Here is a 12,580-nt window from a genome sequence, read left to right on the forward strand (position 1 = left end):
AAAGATACCATACAAAGCATTCTAACCAAAGAAAAAAACTGGTGCAGCCATATTAATAACAACAAAATAGACTTCACAGCAAAACACATTACTAGAAAAACAGGGTAACTACATAATGACAAAATATTTGATCTCCCAGGTATACGTAACATTTTAATGCATGCGCATCTACAAACAAAAGCTTCAAACTACTGAGAGAACTAAGGGGAAAAAATTTAAAATCTATGATCAAAGCAGAGATTTTTAACGTCTTTTAGTAATTAAGGAGTCAAATCCATAAGGACAAAACAGATATGAATAAAACATGTAACAAGTTTGATCTAAATAATGCAGAAATCATACACATTATTTTCAAGCACTCATGGAATATTTACAAAAACATGTAACAAAAAAGATCGCCAAATTCAAAGATTCTAGAACGTCTCTCATTCCCTGATCCATATCCCAATTCAGCTAAGTATTTTTTTTTTAATTCAAAGTCATTTATTTGCAAATTTTTTTAAAAGAGTACTCTAAATAATTCCTAACAGAAATAAGAAAGCACAGAGAAGTGATCATGAAAATGGCATATATCGGAACACATGGAGCACAAAAATAGAAAATCACAGGAAAGAAGTTCTTAAGTGCTTATATAAGAAAGAAAAAAGTGTTAAAATAAGCAGTTGGAAAAAGGAACAACAGAATTGCCTAAAGTAGAAAGAAGAAAATAAAAACACAAGAGAACAAAATAATGAGGAAGAAACAAAATACATGGAGAGGACCAACAAAAGCCAAAAGTTCCTTGAAAAGACCAATAAAATTGACAAAATTTGGGAAAACAAAAAACAAAATCACAGTCTCTGAGACTGGAGGGAGGCCTGACGTCAGCATTTTATCACCTGACCTAGAGAGCTTTCACTTTACCTCCAGAGTTGCAAACTACAGTTCTAACTTATCACCTTTTTCTTAGTAGTTTTATATCATGTAAGAATTGTAAACTACCAAATTCCTTCTATGTAATTTATTCCAGTCTTCTTTTAATAAATATTTATTGAGCTACCGGGCCTACTGGGATGAAGAGATGTGATCCTAATTCTCATAGTGCTTAGTCTACAAGAGAAAATATTAAACAAAGAAAGAATAAACTAATTTCACTGCCCTTCATAGTATGGAATTTAAATATATGGTCTAAAAACAGAAAAGCCTAAAAAAAAAACTGAAAAGCTTAAGAAGATTATAGAAAAATATAACAATGGTATAATAATAAAGCCACACAACATAAAAAAAACAACCTATCTAAATTATTAAATTATGACTGCTTTCATGCTATAACAGCAGAGTTCAGTCGCTGTAACAGAGAACTCATTATATGGCCTCCATATCCTAAAATATTCACTTTCTGACCCTGAAAGGAAAAGATAGCTAGCCCTAGCACTATATTTACAGAATAAAGGAGAAATACATACATCTCAAGAGAAGCAGGAAACATCTGATAAAATTCGATACTCGTTCATAATTTAAAGAAATAATAAATAAATATATAGAATAAAGAAAATAATAGTAATAACTCTCGGTAAATTAGAACCTAGAAGTAGTTCCTTAACCTACCTCCTTAACCCTAATAAAGGGTACAAACCCTGCAACAAATATCATTTTAACAGTGAAATACTACATGTATCCCCATTAAAGTACGAAACAAGACAAGGCTGGCTGCTATCCGTCCTGTTCTTCCTGTTCTTATATCAGAGGTCCTAATGAGTAGGTAGGTAATGAAAAAGAGGCATAAGAATTTCAAAAACAAGAATTAAAACTGTCTTCGTTTAAAAATAATATAATCCCATAGAATGTACAACATCCAGAATGGACCCTCATGTAAACTATGAACTTTGGGTTTTACAATTTGTGAACACAGGCCCATCAGTTTTAATGAATGTACCCTCTCGTGGGGGATGTCGATAATGTGGGAGGCTGTACATGTGTCGAGACAGGGAATAGATGGGAACTCTCTGTGCCTGCCTCTTAATTTTACTGTGAACCTAAAACTGCTCGAAAAAGTGAAGTCTCGGGGCGCCTGGGTGGCTCAGTCAGTTAAGCGTCCGACTTCAGCTTAGGTCATGATCTCGTGGTTGTTTGGGTTCGAGCCCTGCATCAGGCTCTGTGCTGACAGCTCAGAGCCTGGAGCCTGTTTCAGATTCTGTGTCTCCCTTTCTCTCTGACCTCCCCTGCTCATGCTTTCTCTGTCTCTCAAAAATAAACATTAAAAAAATTTTTAAGTCTCTTTTAAGTAAAAATCTATTAATTAACCATTGAGAGTAATAAAAGAGTGGAGAAAGATCACTGGATTCAAACTTGACATGAAATCAACCCAAAACCTAGAGGGTAGAACTGTATGAGAAGGCTGGCAAAAGATGATTTCTGCATCCATAGAAGGGAATAATGCTGGAGATTTGGGGGGAGTAGAAAATGAGAGAGTAGGCCAGATATCACTGCCACCAATGCAATTCTTCGCGTGAAAAAACAGGAGAGACAAGAAGCCATACCAAACATCTCCCAAACTGTCCAAATCCTTGAGTTTGTTACAGAGAATAGTAATTTATCCAGGGCTCATGTATCAGAATAATATTCACTAAGCAGTAAACCCAGTTCTTCACAGAACACCCAATTTCTATTCCAAATATCGACCGTCACTGTACTCTCTCACATGCCCATGTTTGTTTCCTGAAGCCACCCCAGGCACTTCTTTTTTATTTTTTTAATGTTTATTTATTTTTGAGAGAGAGTGCATGTGAGTGGGGAGGGCAGAAAAAGGGAGGACAGAGGATCCAGAGCAGGCTTGCAACAACAGCAGAGAGCCCAATGCGGGGCTCAACACCACAAATTGCGAGATCATGACCTGAGCCAAAGTCAGACACTCAACCAAGTCACCAAGGCACCACCCCCCACCCTCCCCACTTCTTCTTCTTCTTTTTTTTTTTTTTTTTTTGAGAGAGAGAGAGGGTGCAAGTGAGTGAGGAGCAGAGAGAGAAAGAGAGAGAGAGAGAGAGAGAGAGAGAGGAGACAGAATCCCACAAGGGGCAGAGAAAGAGGGAAAGAGAGAGAACCAGAGCTAACCCAAAATGGGGCTTGAGCTCACCCAATGCAGAGCTCAAACTCATAACCGGAGCCAAAGTCAGATGCCTAACCAACTGAGCTACCCAGGCATCCCCCCCCCACTCCCAGGCTGGTACTTCTTAATATCAGGAATTATTGTTTATTTCTTTGGATTCCTTATTTGGTCTGTTTCCCCCTTGCCGAAGTATAAGCAATATGAGCATAGTCAGGCACTACGTTTTGTTCTCACCTTAACCCTAGCACTTAGAACAATTCGTGGAACATAATAGATCCTCAATAAATGTGTTAAAAATTAAATAGAAAAGATGACCCCTGTGCTGAGCCTTGAACAGCAAACAGGAACAACGAGTCAGATGAAGGTGAGCCAAACAGCATGAGCAAAAGCACAGAGACATCAAACATATGATCGATGTGGGAAAAGCCAATTCAGTATGACCGGGCAGTGACACCCATGGTGTATGATGGAAACTGGGAACCTATGAACCAAGGGAAAAAGAGGCCAGGAGAGCCTTGCCGGGCATGCCCAGCAGCTTGAACTTTCTTGGGAAAGTGATGAGGAGCAACTGAAGGGATTTATGAAGGAAGTAACACAGATTTTTGCAGTTCAACTGGCAGCATCACAGATCACAGATTGCAAGGGGTTGACACTGGAAGAAGGGATCCAAAACAGATTGCTTTTAGTTCAGAAAAGTAACAATGATAAAAATATTAAACACAGCTAATCACATTAAATACCTACTATTCTGTGTCCGTGTTAAAGGCCTGACGTTATCTCATTTAATCTTGACAATAATTCTATGAAATAGATACTACTCCCATTTTATGGACAAGACAAGTGTAGCAGCACAGAGATTAAGTAACTCACCTAAGATTATACAGCCAGAAAATGAGGGAGCCGAGATCCAAACACAGATAGTCTCACAGCAGAGCCTGGATTTAAAGCCACTAAGGCATGAGAAATTCAGGAGTCCCTTAAGAGGTAAAACTCAGCAGCACTTTGTGATTTCTCTGGAGGTGGAAGGTGAGGTGGAGGGAAGTGACTGTAGGGTGTCTGGCTTGGATGACTAGCAATTAGAGACTCAGAACTACAGAACTCCTTAAAGATCGCCCGGACTGACTGCCCACCCAATGTCACAAATTTCTTCTCTGACATCTTCAATACTTCTCTAGCTTATGCTTGACAGGACAACATAGATCTCAGTTAAGTCAAACTCTGCCTCCCGTTACTAAGACTCTAAAGGTTTAAAATATCTTGCTTGTTGAAAGAGGCTTCTGAGACTTTATCTACTGATTTTTACTCTGTGATATGCAGAATTCCAGAATTCTACAAGTATCTCAGGGGCTATCTCAGGCAGGGCTCCTGCCTCCCCTCTTCAACGAAGCAGTACCGATTCTATGACACTCTCGTGTTGAGGGTCCTTGTAAGATCTCATTTTTTAAAAAGAGTACAATGCTTTTAAAAGCAATCATGAACACTGGTACAGACCAATAACCCTATTTCCTGGCAAAGGAATTTGTGGTCCCCCAAGTATGAATGCACGAGTCAAGGTCACATAGACAAGTAATCGGAGACCAAAATAACCATACTGGGAAATGACCCACTTCTCTCGGCCATCTTTCTCTTTGAGTTTTATAGAAGAATATAATTTTTTAACAAGATTTAAAACCGTACTGTAAAGTAATATACCAAACTATACATTTGTACTTTTAATTATTCCTATAGCTCTAAGTTTTAACACTTAGTCCTCTATACCTCAGAATTTGTATCCAGTGTAACTTAATTTATATAATGTATTAATTATTTATCACCACCTGCAAGCTCATGGTAACAATGGAGTTACAACAAGAGGTCTAAACTGACTGGTGTGCCTTGGGACACCTGGCTGGCTCAGTCAGTAGAGCATGTGACTCTTATCTCAGGGTCATGAGTTTGAGCCCCAGCTTGGGTATAGAGATTACCTAAAAATAAAATCTTAAAAATAAATAAATAAATAAATAAACTGACCGGTGTGCCCTAAACTCATAGATATGCTAGGTAACATTTCTGCCTTAGTATTCATGATCTTACTTAAGAAAGTAATTCAAGTCAGGGCACCTGGCCAGCTCAGTCAGAAGAACATGCAACTCCTGATCTCGGGTTTATGAGGTCAAGCCCCATGTTGTAGATATTTAAATAAATAAATATGTAAAAAAAAGAAAGAAAGAAAGCAATTCAAGTCAACTCAATTACAATATATGCTCTGACTTGAGGTCCTTCGACTCCATGATTCTTCAACTCCCTTTTTTCCCTTTTCTAAAGCTTGGAATGTGCTAAGGATTAAAGATGTGACTTGATCAGGAAGAAAAAAAAAAAAAAAAAAAAAAAAAAGGCATCCCCACACATACAAACAAGGGCTCCAGAAGCACTCAAGACTCACGCATTTCTATGAACAGCTGCCTCTTCTCTGCCATGGTCTTCCGCTTGTTCCCACTTTCCTCAATCATCCTAGAGACAAAAAAAGATACAATAGACCACTGTAATTTGACAGTTCAACCAAGAGCTTATCATTCTATTAAGAAGAGGTCCCAAAAACCAAGTTGTATGTGCACATTTAAGACAGCATCAGTAAAAACAAAGTGAAAGCCTGATACAGAAAAAGACAAATAACTGTCCTTTTATTTATCTGACAGCTTCTAAAATAATTACAAAGTTAATAATTAAATGAGCACATACATTTGCTTCCTGTGCTGAAAATATGGAGCTATGTCTTATTTCTAACCTTGATTATTTTCTCTGCAGAGTCCTGGATTAGCTGAGACAGTTTCCCATATCCCTACTGTTTTACAAAGATAAACATGTTACTAAGTATAACTTAGCAAATAATTATAATGAAAAGCTAAAATAAAGAACATAAGAAGTTATTAGCTTATACATAAAAGATATAAATAAAATATTCTATTTTATATTAAACAATATTAAACAAAAAGGTATTTATCCCCAAACTCAAAGAGCTCCTAAAGGTAAGTTTTTATCACATGATAATAATTTAGGTTGACAGACATAGGCTGTCACTCTGTTAAAACTCTTTCCATGCATTACCTCATTTAATACTTCCAACAATCCTAGATACTGGTTATCATTCTTATTATACCCATTTTATAAATCAGGAAACAGCCTGCAAAGAACACTAACTTGCTTGAGGGCACACAAACAGAAGTGGTAGATGAAATCTTAACCCTTTCACTAAACTTCTTACATAACTGTTGCTTTTAGATGCATATTGCCAAATCTCTACACCTAAAAAGCTAAAAAAAACCCAACAGCGTATTGCACAGACCCTAGTGATGCAAAATCTCTAATAATTTCCGCTGCATTTTGCCTTATTCTGTGAAGAAAAAATATCTAGACAAAGAGCGTAAGCCTAACAATTTCCTTAAGCAAAATTAAGCTGTTATTTACATAACATACTCTCAAATATGTTAGAATCATAAATTAAATGATGGCTACACAAATTACATATCCATTAAGACAAGTTGCCCGGCAAATTATAATTATAAATAGTATCCTAAAGAAAATTTAAAATGTAAATGCAATCCTTAACATCCTACAACTAATGTTTTGATAATTAAGACTGACCATTTTAGATCATTGATATGTTACAAAGTACTCTTCAACACACATGTTGGTTACTTAACAATTTACCCCCAAGAGAACAGAATTTTAAACAGAAAGAAAGCCAAAAGAAAAAGCAACTAGAAACAGCAAAAATTAAATGAAATCTAAGTCCTACTTAGATTAAAAAAACAAAAGTTGATACCCATAGCCTGTAATTACTAAGAAAGAAAGTTACTTAAAAGTTTACTGCCTCTTCCTCAATCTTGGCCTGTGAAAAGGTAATAACAAATCTTAAATGCTAAACACAGATTAAAAGAGAATATCATAATATCCTTTATAACACATCTCATTTATTAAATCCTTTTTCTACTTTTGCTATTTCTCTACATCACTTTTTTTCAAAGTTGGGTATAAGAATTCCTGGAGATCTCTAAATTCTTCATGACAATCTTCTAAATTGTATCTTTGTTTCCAAGTTAATCTTGAAAAAATTAATATAAATATATTCTGGATCATCTGGATGTCCACCAAACTACAATGCTAACATAAAAATACCAACATTCTCTATAAAATTTAAAGAAGACCCAAAGTCTAACAATATAATGTTCAGTATGTCCAGGAAACAACACAAAATTATTTGGCAAACAAACAACCAAGACAATCTTCACTCACAAGGGGAAAAATGATCAATAGATGCCACTGATGAAATGATGCAGTTGGTAGTAACCTGACAGACTTTAAAGCAGTGATTATAAAAATGCTCCAATTGGCAATCACATACACTCTTGAAACATGAGTTAAAATCTTTTTTTTTTTTTAATGTTTTACTTATTCTTGAGAGAGACAGAGACAGAGACAGAGAGTGGGAGAAGGCCAGAGCAAGAGAGGCACACAGACTCAGAAGTAGGCTCCAGGCTCTGAGCTGTCAGCACAAAGCCTGATGTGGGGCTCCAACTCACAATCCGTGAGATCATGACCTGAGCCAAAGTCAGATGCTCAACCAACTGAGCCACCCAGGCACCCCAGAAACGTCAGTTAAAATCTTACATGTCATCTTGGGACCCGTGGAGGCCTGCTGGGAACAGGACTCCTGAAACGACAAATATGTCTGGAAGGCTGTGGTCCAAAGCCATTTTTGCTGGCTATAAGCGGGGTCTCCGGAACCAGAGGGAGCACACAGCTCTTCTTAAAATTGAAGGTGTTTATGCTCGAGATGAAACTGAATTCTATCTAGGCAAGAGATGTGCTTATGTGTACAAAGCAAAGAACAACACAGTGACTCCTGGTGGCAAACCGAATAAAACTAGAGTAATCTGGGGAAAAGTAACTCGTGCTCATGGAAACAGTGGCATGGTTCGTGCCAAATTCCGAAGCAACCTTCCTGCTAAAGCCATTGGCCACAGAATCCGTGTGATGCTGTACCCCTCAAGGATTTAAACTAACTGAAAAGTAAATAAATAAAGGTGTAGATTGTTCTCTTGTAAAAAAAAATAAAAAAATAAATAAAAAATAAAAAAAAAATAAAAAAAAAATAAAATCTTACATGTCAGTAGAGAAACAAAAGATAGGAAAGGAACCAAATGGAAATGTTAGAACTGAAATATAAACTCACTGGGGGAGAGGAGGTGCTCACTGGATGAACTCAACAATAGAATGAAGACAAAGGAAAGAGTCTGTAAACTTTAAGATACATCAAACAGAAATTATCCAATCTGAACAACAGAAAGAGAGAGAGATTTCTTAAAAAAAAAAAAAAAAAAAAAAAGGAATAAAGCCTCAGGAATTTGGTGGACAAAAACAAAAGATCCAACATTCCTCATGTACTCAGAATCCCAGAAGGAGAAAAACAGTGTGGTGATATGGTGCTCAACAATACATGAAGACATAATAGCTGAAAACTTAGCAAGTTCAGTGAAAGACATACCTACAAATTCAAGAAACTGAGCAAACAAGTTAAAGTCAAAGAAACTCATTATAATGATCACATCATAATCAAATTGCCAAAAGACAAATTCTTTTTTAAAAAGTGTTTAAGGGGCGCCTGGGTGGCGCAGTCGGTTAAGCGTCCGACTTCAGCCAGGTCACGATCTCGCGGTCTGTGGGTTCGAGCCCCGCGTCAGGCTCTGGGCTGATGGCTCGGAGCCTGGAGCCTGTTTCTGATTCTGTGTCTCCCTCTCTCTCTGCCCCTCCCCCGTTCATGCTCTGTCTCTCTCTGTCCCAAAAATAAATTAAAAAACGTTGAAAAAAAAATTTTTTTTAAAGTGTTTATTTATTTTGAGAGAGAGCATGCATACATATATACGTGAGCAGGAGAGGAGCAGAGAGGGGGAGAGAGAATCCCAAGCAGGCTCTGAGTTGCCAGCACACAGCCCAACACAGGGCTTGATCCCACAAACTGAGGTCATGACAAAGAAAAATTCTTTGGGAATGCAAGCTGGTGCAGCCACTCTGGAAAACAGGATGGAGGTTCCTCAAAAAACTGAAAATAGAACTACCCTACGACCCAGCAATTGCACTACTAGGCATTTATCCACGGGATACAGGTGTGCTGTTTTGAAGGGACACATGCACCCCCATATTTATGGCAGCACTATCGACGATAGCCAAAGCATGGAAAGAGCCCAAATGTCCACTGATGGATGAACGGATAAAGAAGATGTGGTATATATATACAATAGAGTATTACTCAGCAATCAAAAAGAATGAAATCTTGCCATTTGCAACTACGTGGATGGAACTGGAGGGTGTTATGCTAAGTGAAATTAGTCAGTCAGAGAAAGACAAAAATCATATGACTTCACTCATAGGAGGACTTTAAGAGACAAAACAGATGAACATAAGGGAAGGGAAGCAAAAATAATATAAAAACAGGGAGGGGGACAAAACAGAAGAGACTCATAAATATGGAGAACAAACTGAGGGTTACTGGAGGGGTGGTGGGGCTAAATGGGTAAGGGGCACTAAGGAATCTACTCCTGAAATCATTGTTGCACTATATGCTAACTAATTTGGATGTAAAATTTAAAAAATAAAAAATAAAATTAAAAAGAAAAATTCTTGAAAGAAGTCAGAGTAAAAGAAAATTTTACTGGGGCCCCTGGGTGGCTCAGTCAGTTAAGTGTTCAGTTCTTGGTTTGGGCTCAGGTCATGATCCCACAGATCTCTCTTCTCAAAATAAATAAATAAACTTTTTTTAAAAAACTTAAAAAAAAAAAAAAAGGGGGGCCCCTGAGTGGCTCAGTCGGTTAAGCGTCAGACTTCAGCTCAGGTCATGATCTCAGTCTGTGAGTTTGAGCCCCGTGTTGGCCTCTGTGCCAACTGCTCAGAGCCTGGAGCCTGCTTTGGATTCTGTGTCTGCCTCTCTCTCTGCCCCTCCCCTGTTCGAACTCTCTCTCTCAAAAATCAATAAACATTAAAAAAATTTTTTTTTTTAAAACTTAAAAAAAAACAAAAACATTTTACCCATAGGGCAGGGATCAGCCACTTTTCTCTTGAAGGGCCAAACCATAAATATTTTAGGTTTGCAGGCCATGTGGTCTCTGTTACAACTACTCACCATTGCTACTGCTGTGTGAAAGTAGCCATAGACAATATGTAGACAAGTGGGTGTGGCTTTGTTAAAATTTTATTTAGAAAATAGTCCGCCCACAGACCACAGTCTGCCAGCTCCGTTTGAGAGGAACGATGATATGAATTACTACAGATTTCTCATCAGAAACTATGGAAGTCCGCAGATGGTAGACCAAGGCTTTTAAAGTGCTGGGGAAAAAAAACACGGTCAACCCAGAATTCTATATTGAGAGAACATTATCCTTCAGAAATTAAAGAAAGCTAAGAGAATTTGTAGCCAGCAGACATGCTCTAAAATAACTGCTAAAGAAAGTTCTTCAGAAAGGAGGGGAAAATAATTACAAAATATTGCAAATGAAGGAATAGCAATAGAAAAGATGTTAAAAGAAATAACACCAATTTCACACAATTGCTACCAGAAAATACAAAAGAACATCTTTTGATTCATCTTAAAAAGCCAGCAATATCCTGATACCCAAAATAGACAAAGACAATACAAAAATAAATATCTCTAATGAACACAGACACAAAAACCCTCATCAACAAGCAAAATCCTCCACAAAGTATTATAAATTGAATCAAGCAATATATAAAAACCTTGGAAGCAACAGGAGTTTATCCCAGGAATGCAAGACCAGTTCAACATTTGAAAACTAATCAACATAATCCAACATATTAACAATCTAAAGGAAAAAAAAAACCACATGTTTATATCAGATGCAGAAAGAGCATTTCACAAAATACAATGTCCATTCCTAATGATAAACTCTACTCAAACTAGAAATAAAACCTTTCTCTACCTACAGGGTATCTAGAGAAAACTTATAGCTAAAGTCACACTTAATGGTAGAAAACTAAATGCTTTCCTCCTAAGATTGGGACCAAGACAAGGATGCCCATTCTTACCGCTTCCATTAAACACTATACAGGATGTCTTAGCTAGTGATAAGAAATAAAAGGCAAACAGATTGGAAAGGAAGAAATAAAATTATCCTTACTTGCAGACAACATGATTATCTTTGTAGAAATTCCAAAGGAATATACAAAAAAAGCTCCTAGAACTAAAAAGTGAGTCTAACACTATTGCAGGACACAACATCAAAACACAAAAATCAACCAGAGTTCTGTTTACTAGCACTGCACAACTAGATATTGAATACTTTGAAAACAGCATTTACGATATCTCTAACAAAAAATAAGATGCTTAGGTATACACTAACAAAATATGTATAGTAAAGGATCTGTATACTGGAACTCAAGAGTGATGCAAGAAATTTTTTAAAGACCTAAACAAACAGAAAGACATACCATCTAACCAGACAGTCTAATCAAAATCCCAGCAGAAGTTTTTATAAATATAGACAATTCTAAATTTTATATGACTAGGCAAAAGGATTGGACAAGACAATTTTGAAAAGGAAGAAAAAAGTTGCAGGATTACACTCCCGAATTTTAAGAATTACTATAAAGCCACAGAAATCAAGACAACACAGTACTAGAAAGGCCATTTGATATTTTTTTTTAAGTGCAAAAGAAATTCAATGAAGGACAAACTTGGTATTCAATATACTGCTTATCTATATGCCAAAATGATGAACCTTGACCTCTACCTCACACCATACACAAAAAATAATTCTAAATGGAAAATAAATGTAAAATATAAAAGTATAAAACTTTTCGAAGAAAACACAGGATAAAGTCTTCATGGTCTAGTACATCACACTAAACGCACAAGCCATAAAAAAAAATAAAATAAAATAAAATAAAATAAAATAAAATAAAATAAAATAAAAGACAAATTGAACATCACCAAAATTAACCACTTTTGTTCTATGTAAGAAACTGGTAAGAAATGAAAAGACAAGCTAATCACATTTCAGACACAGGATTATATATAAAAGTATATAAAAAAAACTCTCAAAACCAAGCCAATGTGCAAGAAGAGGTTGTTACTCAACATTAGCCACGACGTTGACATTATTTGTTGACTTAAGAGTGTAGAAGACCCTGTTGATATCCTGCCTTTACTCCTTCACCTATACTACTACTTTCATGTAGAACTGATCAGCTTCCAGTTGCCAACACCTGCATTTCTTTGCCTGAGGGTTTTTCTGGCCATTGAAGACTACTTTGACATTTGCAGGGCAGTCCAGAAGTCCCAGGGAATTAACATTCCTGGAGGAGCCCTCTCACTGATGGAAGTTAATATATAAATACTCCAGCTCCTTTACGCATCAAAAAACAATGTTGTCCACTGGCTTCCTAAGTTCCCCTTTGGAATTAAGTTTGCTGACTCACAATGCCTGATAAGAAACCCTTTACTAG

The 12,580-nt window shown here is 36.7% G+C and overlaps 2 protein-coding genes across 26 annotated transcripts in view; one reads left to right on the forward strand and one right to left on the reverse strand.

Annotated features, from left to right (window-relative positions):
- Window positions 1–12,580, reverse strand: part of DTNB (dystrobrevin beta) — a 244,904-nt gene that overhangs the window by 212,047 nt on the left and 20,277 nt on the right. For all 25 annotated transcript variants that reach the window (XR_009248268.1, XM_058682745.1, XM_058682732.1 and 22 more), the window contains one exon: window positions 5,508–5,575. Coding sequence is in view for 24 of the 25 variants with exons in the window: in XM_058682731.1 (XP_058538714.1) it covers window positions 5,508–5,575 (68 nt within the window). In the remaining variant the exon portion in view is untranslated. Of the gene's footprint in view, window positions 1–5,507; window positions 5,576–12,580 lie in introns of those variants that run through there.
- On the forward strand, window positions 7,737–8,155 carry LOC131484473 (large ribosomal subunit protein eL33). Its single transcript, XM_058682746.1, has one exon. The coding sequence runs from the start codon at window positions 7,790–7,792 to the stop codon at window positions 8,120–8,122; it is 333 nt and encodes a 110-aa protein (XP_058538729.1). The 5' UTR covers window positions 7,737–7,789; the 3' UTR covers window positions 8,123–8,155.

The sequence above is a fragment of the Neofelis nebulosa genome, chromosome 9, assembly GCF_028018385.1.
Source record: "Neofelis nebulosa isolate mNeoNeb1 chromosome 9, mNeoNeb1.pri, whole genome shotgun sequence".
NCBI lineage: Eukaryota > Metazoa > Chordata > Mammalia > Carnivora > Felidae > Neofelis > Neofelis nebulosa.